The following is a 13,864-nucleotide window of genomic DNA, read 5'->3' as shown; positions in this document are numbered from 1 at the left end:
TGAATTTTCGATTTTCCGCAAGATCCGTAGCAAATGTACTTTAGCGATGGGTAGTCTGTAGAATTATTCTGAAAGTGGCGAGAGAGAATTTCTAAGAATGGCTGTAAACCTCACGGGCTCCATGCGGCCCGCATGGAGACCGTATGGCTACTGTAGCATCCCGAATGAGTTACTTAACTCTTCATTCTCTCTTCAATGAATAGGGCATTCTTGAGGTTTCTTGAGAGAAAAAGAAAGGGAGAGAGGGCTACGGGCTAGGGCTTCAACATCCATCAAAGGGGAAGCCTTGAAGACATCCTAGAGCTTTGGATCCGAGCTTGTGAGCTCAAAGAAGAAGAAGTGAAGGTATATTTTGTACTCTTCTTCTTCATTCTTGTAAACCTAAGCTAGGGGTTGCAAGAAGGTGGGAAGGTTGCTAGGGCAAGTTGTTTATCATCTTGTTATGTGTTCTTATTTGCTCAAGAGAGGCTTATTGTATGTTTGTATGCATTGATTAGCCGGATTAAGCTAGGTTGTAGCTTAAGGGAGAAGAAGAACACTGTAGCACTTCCCATACCAATTGAACACTCTAGGTCCTTCTGGTTTCTCTTTGTAGTGAGGAGTTTTCCCACAAGGATTCTTCCTGAAAAATGATGTACATTGGTTTTTGCATGAGAATTGTGTATTTGCTTGTCGTTTGATCCAAAGGGGTGAATAGTGTTGACTGCCAGGTTTTGTCCGCTGTGTGTTGTATACCCCGGGCTCCCCAACAAATACATAGTAATAGAAGTAATTCAATAACTCCTGATTGTGAGTCAGCATATTAAGATATTTATAAAAAAACTAGTGGGCTAAATCAATGAAAAGCAAAGAAAAAATTATCACATTGCAAAACAAGGATAACTATCCTTGCCCACAGAATCAAGAAAGTGACAGGATAAAGCTCACCGGAAATGTGAAGAGGCTGAGTGTTTGACGAAATGCTCAAGAGAGCAACCCGTGTTTGATGAAATGCCTGGTTGGTCTCTCACTTGGTCAAGGGGTCAAAAGAAAAAAACCGGATGAGAGACAAGCAATGAGACCCAATCAAAACACAGCACTAACATTAGATTTATAATAAACTATTACAAACCAACAGACAAAACACCAACACCTCATTGGCTAACACCAAATCTAGACACCCATTGGCCACACAATAACCTTAAAGTGATCCAGCATTGGGTGTACACTGACACCAAGAGATTGACTTATTTAAAAAATTCTTTTCTTCAAAAACCTTCAACTGCTTCAACTGTCATCCTTCCAAACACCATGCTTTTCTTCTTATTTTTTCAGAGGACCACCATTCCAGACTGGAAAGTGCCATCCCGGCATCCATGCTGCGCGTCCATCTTCGCACCATGCCTCAGCTTCATCCCGGCCATGCTGTGATCCCCCATTCCATGTATGCCCAGTACGCTGCCAGCTTGCCAACTTCAATCACATCCTCAACAGAAAGCTTTATATCAACTAAAACAACTTTTAGTTACATTATACTGAGTTTTAGAGAGAGAGAGAAAGCCCAAATTCTCAAATTTTAAATGACCCGAAAACAGTTTAAAAAAATTTAAATTATCTAAAACAACCTAGTTACATAATATTGAATTCTAGAAAGAAAAAACATGACATAAAGATCAAACCTATTTTCAAAAAAAAGTAATATAAGCACAAGTTCAGCTAACCAACTTCTACCTCAAAGGACTACAAAACTACAAAAAATAAAATTGGTACTAATAAACAGACAAATGAAAAACAGCTTACAGTTTTCCAAAAATTGTTCTGAAAATCCCAAATGCTAACAACACAAGCTCCACAACCGAACATCTGCAACCTTTTATTTATTTTTTTTAATATTTTGTGACATGGAATTCCTTTCAAGAATACTAAAATCCAAGCATATGATGAATTTCCAATTTCCCATCATATAACCAGTTGTTAATTTATCAGACAAAACCAAGTCAAACCATTACCATTCAGCTATATATGTTCAAGTAAGCTCATATGTCAAGCATAAATCAAATCTAGCTCAAACATGAAGTGTTCCAATCCCATGATCTAACTGGTGTTAATTTATCAAACAAAACTAAAGAAGACTATAACTATGTTGACATGTTCAAATAAACTAATATATCAAACAAAAATCAACTCTTTGTTTTTGTAGATGGATGGTAGAAGGTTCCCATTAGATTCAACCATTCACCTAGTAGTTTTCTCTCCTAGTTCCAACCATGGGTTCTCAACCACACAACTAATAACAGACCACCAGCATATCCTACTAGACAACATTTAGGCTTTGAAAAATAATCTAGCTCAAACATGGCCAACTGTTTTTAATATTCTTGCCCAACATTTCTACAACAAAAATGAACCTTCTAAAATACCTTCGTTACAAAGACCAACATTAGCCCCCAGTTAGTGGATTAGTTCATAGAACAGCAATAACCCATAAATTTTTCGAGACAGAGGTAAGAGTGAGACAAGAGAATGGAGAAAAATTAGAAAAAAAAATATCTAAGCTCAAAGAAATAGTAGAGAAGAAAAGAAAATACAAAATTATCAGAGCTCATAAAAAACACAAGAAAAGAAAGAAGGAAATTTTGAAATATTTCCCAAAAAAAAAAGAGTAAGTAAAAGAAAAAATTTTCAACAAAGTGATGAAACAAGAATATCAACAGTTCATTCAAGAACAGGAAATCCCGAGGAAACTTGTACAAGAAAAACTTGAGCTACCACCAAGACTAAGCCTATCAGGAGAAGCTTTCTATGAACCACAACACAAAGACCAAGGTTGCCTATGTACAGAATGCTTTGCCATTCTCAGATGTTCTTTGTATATATCAAAATGGCAAGATAGCAAGATCTACCAGATAAAATTTGTGGTAAAAAAGTTGATTCAACAAGGTTATGTTTCAGGGCTCATTATTACTGAAGTAGCTCAGCTTAGTTATGTACGGGACCATTGATGCTTGGTCCATGTCCTTCACAAATTACTTAGAGAAGTAAAGGAGCAATGCGGCTTCATCAACTTAGAATTTAATTCAATACCCCCAACTTATGAAACAGGTTATCCATATGAAGAACAACATCTCATTAAGTGAATAATTTTTTGACAGCATCAGCCAACATAGGATATCCATATGAAGCAAGCCATCAAATTAAGTTAACAATTTTTAGGTAGCATCAACAAGCACTGTCAGAAGTTCAATTCAAAGAAATTAAAGAAACTTTCATTCTAGGAACTGTATAAGATAAACTCAAACTTTGGAGGTCCTTCAAGATGGCAACTAATTGAATGTTAGCAACACCTACATTAGAGGTACCAAGAACATGGGAATTAGTATATGAGAACTCTATCATCAAACTCTATGCAGATGGATTTTTCTTTCCCTTATAGTTTAGATTTGCTAATCTTATCACTACCATGCCATATATGATAGAGCACTTCAAAATTGTACATGCATCTAAACGAGAGTATGTATTCGCAGATTATGGACAACTCAACAGAACCCACAAACTTATGCTTATGATGTAATAAAGAAGAATATTATTAATACAATGGAAGGATAAGGCAGCTGTCGGAATCTTTAAGGAGATCGACTTAGGTGTAGTTGGTGTAGTGTCCAATGAGCTTTTGACACATGTAACAAAAATAAATTAAAACATAAAAACTTTCCCATATACCCTTAATCTTTCCATTAAATTACTCATCTTAGGACAAGTGTTAAAAATCCAATGTGAACTACATAAACTTTACCTATTGCATTTCGCCTAAGTTTTCTCCATCTCTAAATTAGGAGCCAGCCATCCTTGGCTTTAGTGAGTGCTTTAGGGGGTTTATATATTAATTTCTTCCTCTATATACGAATTTTCTAAGTCAAGTGCACATTCTCTGTATTATATATATATATATATATATCTAGTCTATTTGTCTAATAAATTCTTCTTCTTTAGTTAAAATGATTTCTTCTGCATTTTTATATTTTATGTTCCCATTAAATTTTTTTAGGACAATTTCCAAATTCATACATGCAATAAATTTTACATCTTCTATATCCTTTGGAATCTATACAAAATCTTAATTCCAGTCATAATTATGTAAAATTTTGTTAATCTATCAACTCTTCCATTTTATTAAAAAATAAAAAAATTTGTTCTGCCTCTTCTCTTGCCTCTATTTTGATCAGTTTTCCTATCAAATTATGTAATTCAGTTTATAAAGTATTAATTTTATTGATTAAGTCTTGTTTTGATTGGTTTATAATTTTGGTTAAATAATCTTGTAATCCTTAGAAATAAACAATTCAAGGAGGACTTCATGTCCTGAATAACTATGTCCTAGAATTAAAGGAGTAAAACCCTGGGAGCAATGTGAAGGTTATATCTGAAAAGAAAGATGGGTATGAGTTCCCAGTTTTCCAAAGAACATACATTTGTTTATCAACTATTAGAGATGGATTCATAGCTAGATCTAGGAAAATTATTGGAACAACCAAATGTTCCGTGCTGCTTGGGTAGTTGTTGAGAATGAAATAAGAGATAGCTAGGAGTGGTTTATTCAAGAATTATAGTATGATCTTTATATTGGTGAAGGCCTTGGATGGTCACTAATTAGTGACATGCATAAGGTATGGTCAGTATCTACATATGATTCATTGACAAGTTTTATTTTTGTTTTGAATGTTTTTTTAATTCTGCTCTAAAATGATTACAGGGTCTCATCCAAGCTGTGAAGAATATGTTGCCATTCATAGAACATAGAATGTGTGCAACATATGTGTATGCAAGATGGGGAAAAAGACACCTATGGAAAGAAATTCAGTTATTGATGGTTGTGGGGAGGGACAGGAACAACTAAACGTTCCCTACTTCGTGGGTAGTTGTTGAAAATGAAACAAGAGATAACTGGGAGTGGTTTATTCAAGAATTATAGTATGATCTTTGTATTGATGAAGGCCTTGGATGGTCAATAATTATAGTATGATCCTTGTCTCTTTATTTGTTTCTTAGACATTAAATGAAAGTAGTTTATCTTTGTGTTAGATTTGGAATTGAGACAAGAACTCTTGGTTATCAAGATTGAATAATTGTTTATTTTTGGACATGTATTTTATAAATATATGTTTGTGATGATGAAATATATATATATATATATATATATATATATATATTAGTGCAATGTTGGTGTTAGAGTTGTAATTGAGGCAAGAATTTTTGGTTATGAAGATTGAATGGAAGTTTACTTTTGAACATGTACCTTATAAAAATATGTTTGTGGTGATGTAATAGTTTTTCGTTTTTCTTTTTAGTGGAATGTTTTTGTTTTTGTTATTTTAAAGGCATTGATTGTTTTAATTTATTGTAAATTAATTTAATTGTGCATGAGGTATTAAATTATTCATAATATATTTACAGGTATAATAATGGTTATATTGATAGATTAATTATTAATATAAAGATTTTTACCAATGGTATAGTCGTTGCTAAAACTAAACATGTATTTTTCAATATACATCTATAGCAACGAATGTTGTAGTCATTGATAAATCAAATGGACTTATTCCAATAAATGTAGTTACAGTTATATTTCGTTGGTAAATCCCAAAAATCTTTTCCAACAAAAGTTATAACCATTGGTATAAATGTATACACACGACTTTTACTAATGGTAAAAAAATTGTTGGAATAAGTGTTTTTACTGTTGGTATAGAGTAAGCAATTTGACGGTGCTATCTCAACAGTATGACCAATAGTTATAGTCATAATCTGTCGGTAAAACTAATAAATCTATTCCAACGAATGCTATATCCGTTGGTATAGGTCTATACCTACAAGACTTTTACCGACGGTAAAAGCAGTGTTGGAATAGGTATTTTTACCGTTGTTATAGAGTTTTAAAACCTTTACCAATGGATTATTGATTTTTACCAACATTTTTTATACTGTCACTATGTAGAAGGTATGGGCAGTATCTACATATGATTCATTTACAAGTTTTTTTTTTATTTTCAATGTTTTTTTTAATTCTGCTCTAAAATGATTGCTGGGTCTCATCGAAGCTGTGAAGAATATGTTGCTATTCATAGAACTTAGAATGTGTGCAACGCATGTATATGCAAATGGGGGAAAACACACCTACGGAATGAAATTTAGTTGCAATTCTAGAATGTTGCAAGGTCTAATAACCAAGCTGAGATGCTTATGCATATGGACAACATGAGAAAGTTAAAAGGTGGAGCTACTACTATAGAGGATATGTTAGAGAACTGGCCTATTTTAGGTTGGTGTGTTGCTCTCTTTAATAATGCAATAAAATGTGAACTCATCGATAATTATATGCGTGAGACTTTTAATGGGGTTATATTATAAGCTAGGCATAAGTCCATTATTAGTATGCTTGAAGATATTAGACAATATGTTATAAGTTGAGTGGTTGTCAAAAGATAGCATTCTGTGAAGTGGAAGGGACTTTATTGGCCTAATATTGGTGCAAAGATTGAATAAGAAAGGATCAAAAGTTCAAAATGGCAGGTTGAATAGAATGGAGGTGCTAGTCATGAGGTGTACTTTGATAATTTGGTGTTGCATGCTAGGGATGCTCATGTAGTGATCCTAGAAAATCATAGTTGCTCATGTGGGAAATGGGACAAGAGTGGCATCCCTTGCCAACATGCTCTGGTTACAATTGCATTTCAAAGGGCAGGTCTATTTCAGTACGTGTCTCACTAGTTCACAGAGGATGTGTACTTAAAGTCATATGAATTCTCTGTCAATCTAATAGTGGCAGAGCACTTTGGCCAACAAGTACAGAAGGCCCATTGCTACCACCAATGGTGAAGATAAGAGCAAAAGGTAATCTAAGATTTCTAAGGTAGGCAAGGTGATGAAACGTGGAATTTGCCATACCCAAGGTCATAACCAGCTGCATTTTCCACGAAGAACCAAAACTTTAAGTAAATTTAAATGAGATGATCCTATATTTATTTCATCCCATGGTGTGTTAAAAATTATCTTCTTATAAGATGTCAACCCCCAAGTAGACTCAGCTTCCTAGGGACATGTTGCCAGTGCAAGTGGGACAAGAAATAAAGTACAAGGAAAAGAAACTTCTCATACACATCTTGTTAGTCCAAGTGGGAACAAAAGAACCAAAGCACAAGTTACTGCCACTTATAGGAACTTAACATTTTTTAGGGTGAGACACCAAAAGAAAATATACATTATGATTTTGGTTCTTTGTTATGTTACAAATGAAAATGTTAACATTCATCATGTGTTATTTTTTCTAGGGTGCTCATACTAGTGAGCTTATTTTTGGGAGGGAAAGGATGCAGTCTACTGCATTTATTGCTACACATGAGTTAATTGTGATTCCTGTTCACATGAAAAACTCTTAACACTTTTATGATTAATGGAATGTAACTAATATATGTTCTTTTAATGGTTTTAATTACCAGGAAAGAAGAAATAAGAAGAGTGCTGAAAGGGCAAGTCACAGTAAAGAAGCATATCAACAAACTTCTACAACCATGGAATTCCCAGACATTCCATCCCAAAATAATGCAGTAGATATTGCAACCACAACTAATCCCTCATCTTGAAATTATACTTTTGAAATTAACTTTCTTTCGAATACACTTTTGTAAGGTGTTGTGTTACAAATGCTTGTTTGTCTTATATACTCCACAAATCATATATGAAAGGCATAGCATGCAGGGCTGGTTTTTTTTTTTTACTAGATGTCATGTGGACAATAGATGTACCAATTGTAATTAACTACATATATGAATGAAACTAAGTGCTGTAAAAATATTTTGTTCACTATGTGTTTAGATCATCAATGAATTATAGATCAATTTTCCTTCAAAATTTTTAGTATATGTTTTTACACATTTTCAATAAATGATCCATGTGCTTAGGTAGATGATATATGTGCTTAAGTATATTACCCAGAATAGTCCCTCTACTTTTCTCTCTTTTTCCTTTTGGTCCCTCTACTAAGAAAGGGCCCCAACTGGTCCTCTGATTTCTAATCCGGGTTTCGGATCCAAAATCAAGATTTTGGGTATTAGTTTAATATTCCCACTTTTTTAATATTTTTTTAATCATATTTTAAGGGAAAAGGATCCACCTCAACAACTTTAAATGGGAGCTTCAACGGTCATCACTCTGTCAACTGATTTTCCCCATTTTAAAGAGTAGGAGGATCAATTCGGATTCTTTCTGAGTAGAGGGGCTAAAATTAAAGAGAGAGAAAAGTAGAGGGATTATTTTGGATAATATTCCAATGATCTTATATACCAGAAAAAAAGCAAATATGTCCTACTTTAATATTAAGGGCCTTTAGGGAAGATCACTAGCAAGTAGGTGTTGTTTTCATAGCATAACATGTAAGTAACCAAAATATCAAAATATCAATTGGAATAATAAGACATAGCTGGTGAATATTAATGAAATCTTCTATATCATCAATATACTCTTTAAGCTGCAAAAAATAAGAAAATCCAGCTTTAAATATTGCAAATTAACCTATAAACAAGATGCAAATTTAAGTTAAAGTAGTGTTGAGACATAGTACTTACTGAGGTCAATTTGTTAAGACTACTATCAATAACCACAAAATAAGCTTCCACCAACATCTTCAATTCTTCTATGTTTTTAGTGTTGATGTCTGAACTTTTCATACTTTCATGCCATCTTTTGGAAAGGTTAAAGATTTTCTCAAGCCTTCTTGATTCAAGTCGTATTGAAATAGGAGAAACTGAATCAGAAACTGATAATGCGCCACCTATTGAGCCATATCCATTTAAATATTGTTCATAATAAAATGATGATTCCATTCTCCTCTTCTTCTCAGTAAGATACATCTCAGCCATATCCCCATCATCATTGATTAATTGCTCAATCTCATCCTTGACCTAAAAAAACAAGCTTCAACTTTAGAGCAGGGACTACAATGTAAATTGCGGGCATCAAAAGCTTGTGACTCGATTCTCTTCCTTCTTGGATGACCAAGTCGTTTTTTTATTATTGGCGATTTAATACAGAGTTCACAGTTGTCATCGTTTGGCTTGCAGATTCATGTATATTTGCATGATTATGGCACATGCATGCTTGCACAACGACAGGAGCACTTCCGGATCCACAAGCTAACCGGATTGATGTGCTTGTCCACCACTTCATAAGTGTCAACGTTCGATTGGCCCATCCTCAGAATGTGACTGTTTTTTTTACAATTTCTTCCATCTTCTTGTGTATCTCAAGACAAAAGTATGTATCCCACTTGTTTGATATTTTAAGTCTTTCTGCTAGCATATTCATCAATTTAAACCTGTTGATGAACATACCAACCACAAGTTAACTATATATAATACACATGAATATGTAAAAATACACCCGAACATTTAGTAATACATAGTAATTAGATATTATAAACACAAATGTTTGAAATTACATAGGAATGTGCAAACATACACACAAACATTTAGTAATACACAATAGCATACTATATTACACATAAACACTCTAGAAATGCACATGAATTCTAACTTTATGGAATAAACCATGATCGTAACTAGCAGATGACACGCCTCTTTTGTCTAGGAATTGAATGACTCTGACACCTGGAGTACATCTTGCACCATCACACACCCTTAAATAAATAGTTCGACCAATGATCAACATCAGATATACAGAGTAACCAATGGTGTGCATCCTCCGCTGTAGACGTAAGTTCATTGACGGCATCATCAAACTCATTTCCATGTAATAGTACACAATTTTGATGACTATTGCCCAACACTCTTCTCTCAAGTATAGCATTGGCCTTCATGAAGTTCACCTCCAAAAATTGTAGGCAATAACCATGTGGCAAAGAGGAAAAGACGCTCGCAACACTACAACAAAAAAATACTATTTGCGACATATTTTTGCGACACAAAAGATCAAAAATGTGTCGCAGATCACAATTTGCAACATAATCTGTGACACAATAAAATGTATCGCGTTTTAGATGTCACAAATATTTGCTACACTTTTGAAGACTATGTAGCAAATTTTGTGACACAATAAAAACATTGCAAATTTAATCACAATTTATGAATCTTCTGAAACAATATTTGCCATTCAATTTGCAATGATATGCGACAATTTATTGCGACACAATTTCTGTGTCGCAATAATGTTGCAACTATTTGAGACTTTTTGCAACATTCTTTGCGACTTATTTTGATTATCGCAAAACTTTACGCGTCACAAATTGTGTTGCAAATATTAAGTCTTTTTGCAACAGCTTTTGTTACCCATTTTGTTTGTCGCAAAACTTTTTGTGTTGGAAATTATGTTGCAAATGTGCGATGTTTTGCAACAAAATTTGAGACACATTTTGATTATTGCAAATTGTGTTGCAAATTATGTTGCATCTTGGTGAGATACCACAATTTTATTGTCACAAATTATGTAACAAATTAATTATTCATAACCATGATTATTTATAATATAATTTTTTAACTATTTTCACAAACCTGTTTTAAAGCCTAATTTACAATCCTAAACAATAAATTTTATAATATTTTTCAAAATAAACATTCCGATCGATAAATATCTACAATAACAATGTAATACAAAATATTATAGTTCAAACATCTAATATAACAAACAAATACAAAATGTAATAGTCCAAGTATCTAATGTAATAATCCAAAACACCACATTCATTTTGTTGCAATATCATCGACAGGCTGAGGCTGTTCAACATCCTCTGAAGTGTGAGGGGCATGGGAAACAAACTCTCCAAACCTGGCAGGAGCGTGAGAAGTACGAAGAGTTGTCTCAAAGTTTACCTAAATATCTCGAGATTCTAATAGAGAAAGGATGTATTGGTTCTGTTGCTTCTACTCCTCATATGCTTTCTCTAAAAATTCCAGCTTATGTGTGTGTGTAAATAGTTAGCTACTAGAAAAATTTTAAATGTATATATTAAGAAAAAAATGAAAAACTTACTAGTCTATCTCTATGTTCAATCATAGAGATGGAGCCACCATGATAAATTGTTGTAGATCCCTCAGTTTTTTACTGCCGGCTTTTTATTCTTCTCACGGTATTTTCTATATTTTGCATCATTCCAAATCAATAGCAACTGCTCCCAGACATTGTGCCTAATACCAATATGCAAATATAAAAACAATTAGACAACATCAAGAAATTTTCTGAATAATTAACAACAAACTCAAGCTTATATTAAAATTTGTAAGTTGAGTTTTTCTATGAATGAATAAATAAACACTTGCTGTAAACTTATGACACCAATCCATTGCACAATATTCATAGAACAAGATAGTTTCATGTTTTGTATTCTATTATTTGAAGAATTTCCATCATCATCCATGATACTGATAATCCATTCCATTATTAGTGATTCCAGAGAGTTGTTAGAAAACCATGTAGTCCATGAGAGTTTCTACTTACACAAATATTTTTCATGATCAACTTTCTTTTGCTTGTAATATATCATTTTACATGAATACCAAACATCAACAAGAAAACCAGACTTTCTCATCACAAAAAAATCGAGAACTGTCAACTTTATGTACACATGACATTGTTTATAGACTTCATTAATATATCATCTTAGATAGCATCCAGCTACCAGAGATATAGATAATAATTGAGATAGGAAACAAATTGGCAAAAACAAGAATGCATGACATCAAGATACCATATAGAAACAGATTGCCACCATAGAAGAAAAATGGAAGCTATTTTTACTACATGAGCTACGTAGAAGACTCGGCATGGACCATGATAAATCAGCCTTTTAACTAAAAAACTTGTACACCACTTGGAATATGGAGGCTTCACAAAAGAAATTACCAATCTAATGAGCAATGTATAGATCAATAATTGATTCAGTTAATTCAGTAATAAGACTACAAAACACAAAGTTTCTGTCATGTTTTCTAACAAAATGAGCCTGATAACCATTCTTCATTTTGCATAAGTCTTAAATGAATGATTAACCTCAAGCTTTTCACCTGTGCAAGATGGCTTTGGATAGTATCCACGATGTACTTCTCATGTCACCACTCAAGGTGGTGTCTTGCTCCTATTACCAGTGACATTTTTCTTGAGACATTCTGCTGAACCATGATTGATTCTTCACCAACCAATTACTAAGAGAAGAAAAAACAATAAAACTTGAGGTGATTAATTTCAATAACGCTAGTAAAAAAAAGACATTCTCATGAGGAAAATAAATTCCATCTATTGAATTCGTCTTTCGCTAATTTCAGAAGAGAAGAGACAATACTGGAATATCAAACTTGATTTTCGAAATACTTGTGAATATTTTTATTACCTAAATCAAATGCCAGATTTTTTGCATAGTAACTGATTTCCCACCAGAGGTGTCAAGCTCCATACCTTCATAAGCACTTCATAAGCACTCCTGAAAGCTGTAGCGGGCTAACCAAAGGAGCATGATCGTTAATGGCACAAATAGCTCAACCAATATCTTCAATAGATAATGCTCTCCATTAAATTAATTGAAAGTTATCAATAGACATTGTAGCTTAAATAATCATCAAGAACCAAAATTTGAAGGTTATATTATGACAAATCAAACTTCTATATCAATGCCCATAGAAAATAACAAAGTAATCATGAAATTTGTCAAGAAGCAATATTATCTAGGAATGAGGGTCAATACTTACATTAGAAGGCAATCCCCGCCCCCTTGAGTCATTCAAATTTTTAACAATCTCTACATAAACTGAAGCTTTCTTTTCGATGATAGGCCTATTAGCTAGAGGCATTAGGCTTATTGCTGATTGACCTAAAGAGACCTGAGAGCTAGAAGCTGGAGACAACATTTGTCCACTACGAGCCAACCCACTACTTAACAAATTGTTAATTATTCTGTGTAATGTAGAAAGGCGGCTTAAACTTTGCAAGAAATCCCGCTTTTCTTTTTGCCAGTCATCCTATGACAAAACGAAAACTCACAAGGGAATATATGACAAAGATAAGAACATCAAGAACTAAGATCATGATTTTAATAGATAAAACTAAATAGGCTGGTGAATATCTGCCACATCAAAGAAAAAAGATGAACCCATTAGTTTATAGAATTTTAATTTCTGTATTAGATCCAAGTTATTTAAAACTTTTCAAAAAGGAGCGGCTACATGGAATTCAGAAATTAAACAATCTAGGGTTCTCCATTAGTATATTAATGTAGGGAAAGCAACAACGCACTATAATACATTTGAACTTTCCATCAAATCCTCTAATTTCACATCACCCCACAAGGAAAAGTCCTAATAATCATGAAAACCCAAGAACAATTATAGCATCATTTCATGGCCAAAAATTTATGCTTAAGAGCATGAGTGGATGTAGTAAAATCAAAATTAAAACTGTAAGTAATAAGGTTATTTACTTATATATTCAACAAGTTATTTATCTAATTAATAAATGTATCTTCTTTTATATTCAACAAGACTGTCTATGAGATGCAGTGATTCAAGAATTTTATCGAGCAAAACAGAAAGCAGGGTGAAGGTTTGATCATGCTCCTTAACACAATGGAGGTAAAGAACATTCAAGACATGGATGTCATCATGCTTATTCTAGAAACTAACCATCACCACACTTATTTGTTGTTGAGATGCTCATTCCCAAGCATCACAGGCCCACATGCATACCATATATTCCAGTGAATTTGGTTTATCTGCCAGCTTAAGGTTATGACATATTGTAAGTCCATATTGTTTGACTGCTACTACAATTTCATTCCATATAATTTCTTCCTAATGCTATGAAAGTTGGAAATTCTTATTAAAATGTATGA

General features: G+C 33.3%; 1 protein-coding gene across 1 annotated transcript; it reads right to left on the bottom strand.

Annotated features, from left to right (window-relative positions):
• Nucleotides 1–1,310: 1,310 nt before the first annotated feature.
• On the bottom strand, nucleotides 1,311–9,223 carry LOC120255896 (magnesium transporter MRS2-B-like). Its single transcript, XM_039263665.1, has 4 exons — nucleotides 9,170–9,223; nucleotides 8,598–8,933; nucleotides 8,415–8,500; nucleotides 1,311–1,452 (listed from the first exon to the last, which is right to left on the bottom strand). Exons 1-4 carry the CDS (start codon nucleotides 9,221–9,223, stop codon nucleotides 1,311–1,313), a joined length of 618 nt encoding a protein of 205 aa, XP_039119599.1.
• Between the last annotated feature and the right edge of the window lie 4,641 nt (nucleotides 9,224–13,864).

Source organism: Dioscorea cayenensis, unplaced genomic scaffold (genome assembly GCF_009730915.1).
Source record: "Dioscorea cayenensis subsp. rotundata cultivar TDr96_F1 unplaced genomic scaffold, TDr96_F1_v2_PseudoChromosome.rev07_lg8_w22 25.fasta BLBR01001230.1, whole genome shotgun sequence".
Classification (NCBI taxonomy): Eukaryota; Viridiplantae; Streptophyta; class Magnoliopsida; order Dioscoreales; family Dioscoreaceae; genus Dioscorea; species Dioscorea cayenensis.
The sequence above is the reverse complement of the archived record's forward strand: the minus strand, read 5'-3'. Positions and strand labels throughout refer to the sequence as shown.

Coding starts and splice junctions, on each gene's coding strand:
- LOC120255896 (XM_039263665.1), bottom strand. CDS start 9,223: ATGGGCCAATCGAACGTTGACACTTATGAAGTGGTGGACAAGCACATC. Junction 8,934..9,169: donor TGGACAAGCACATCAATCCG/GTTAGCTTGTGG, acceptor TTGTTTTTTTAG/GTCAAGGATGAGATTGAGCA. Junction 1,453..8,414: donor ATTGATATTTTGATATTTTG/GTTACTTACATG, acceptor ATGTGATTGAAG/TTGGCAAGCTGGCAGCGTAC.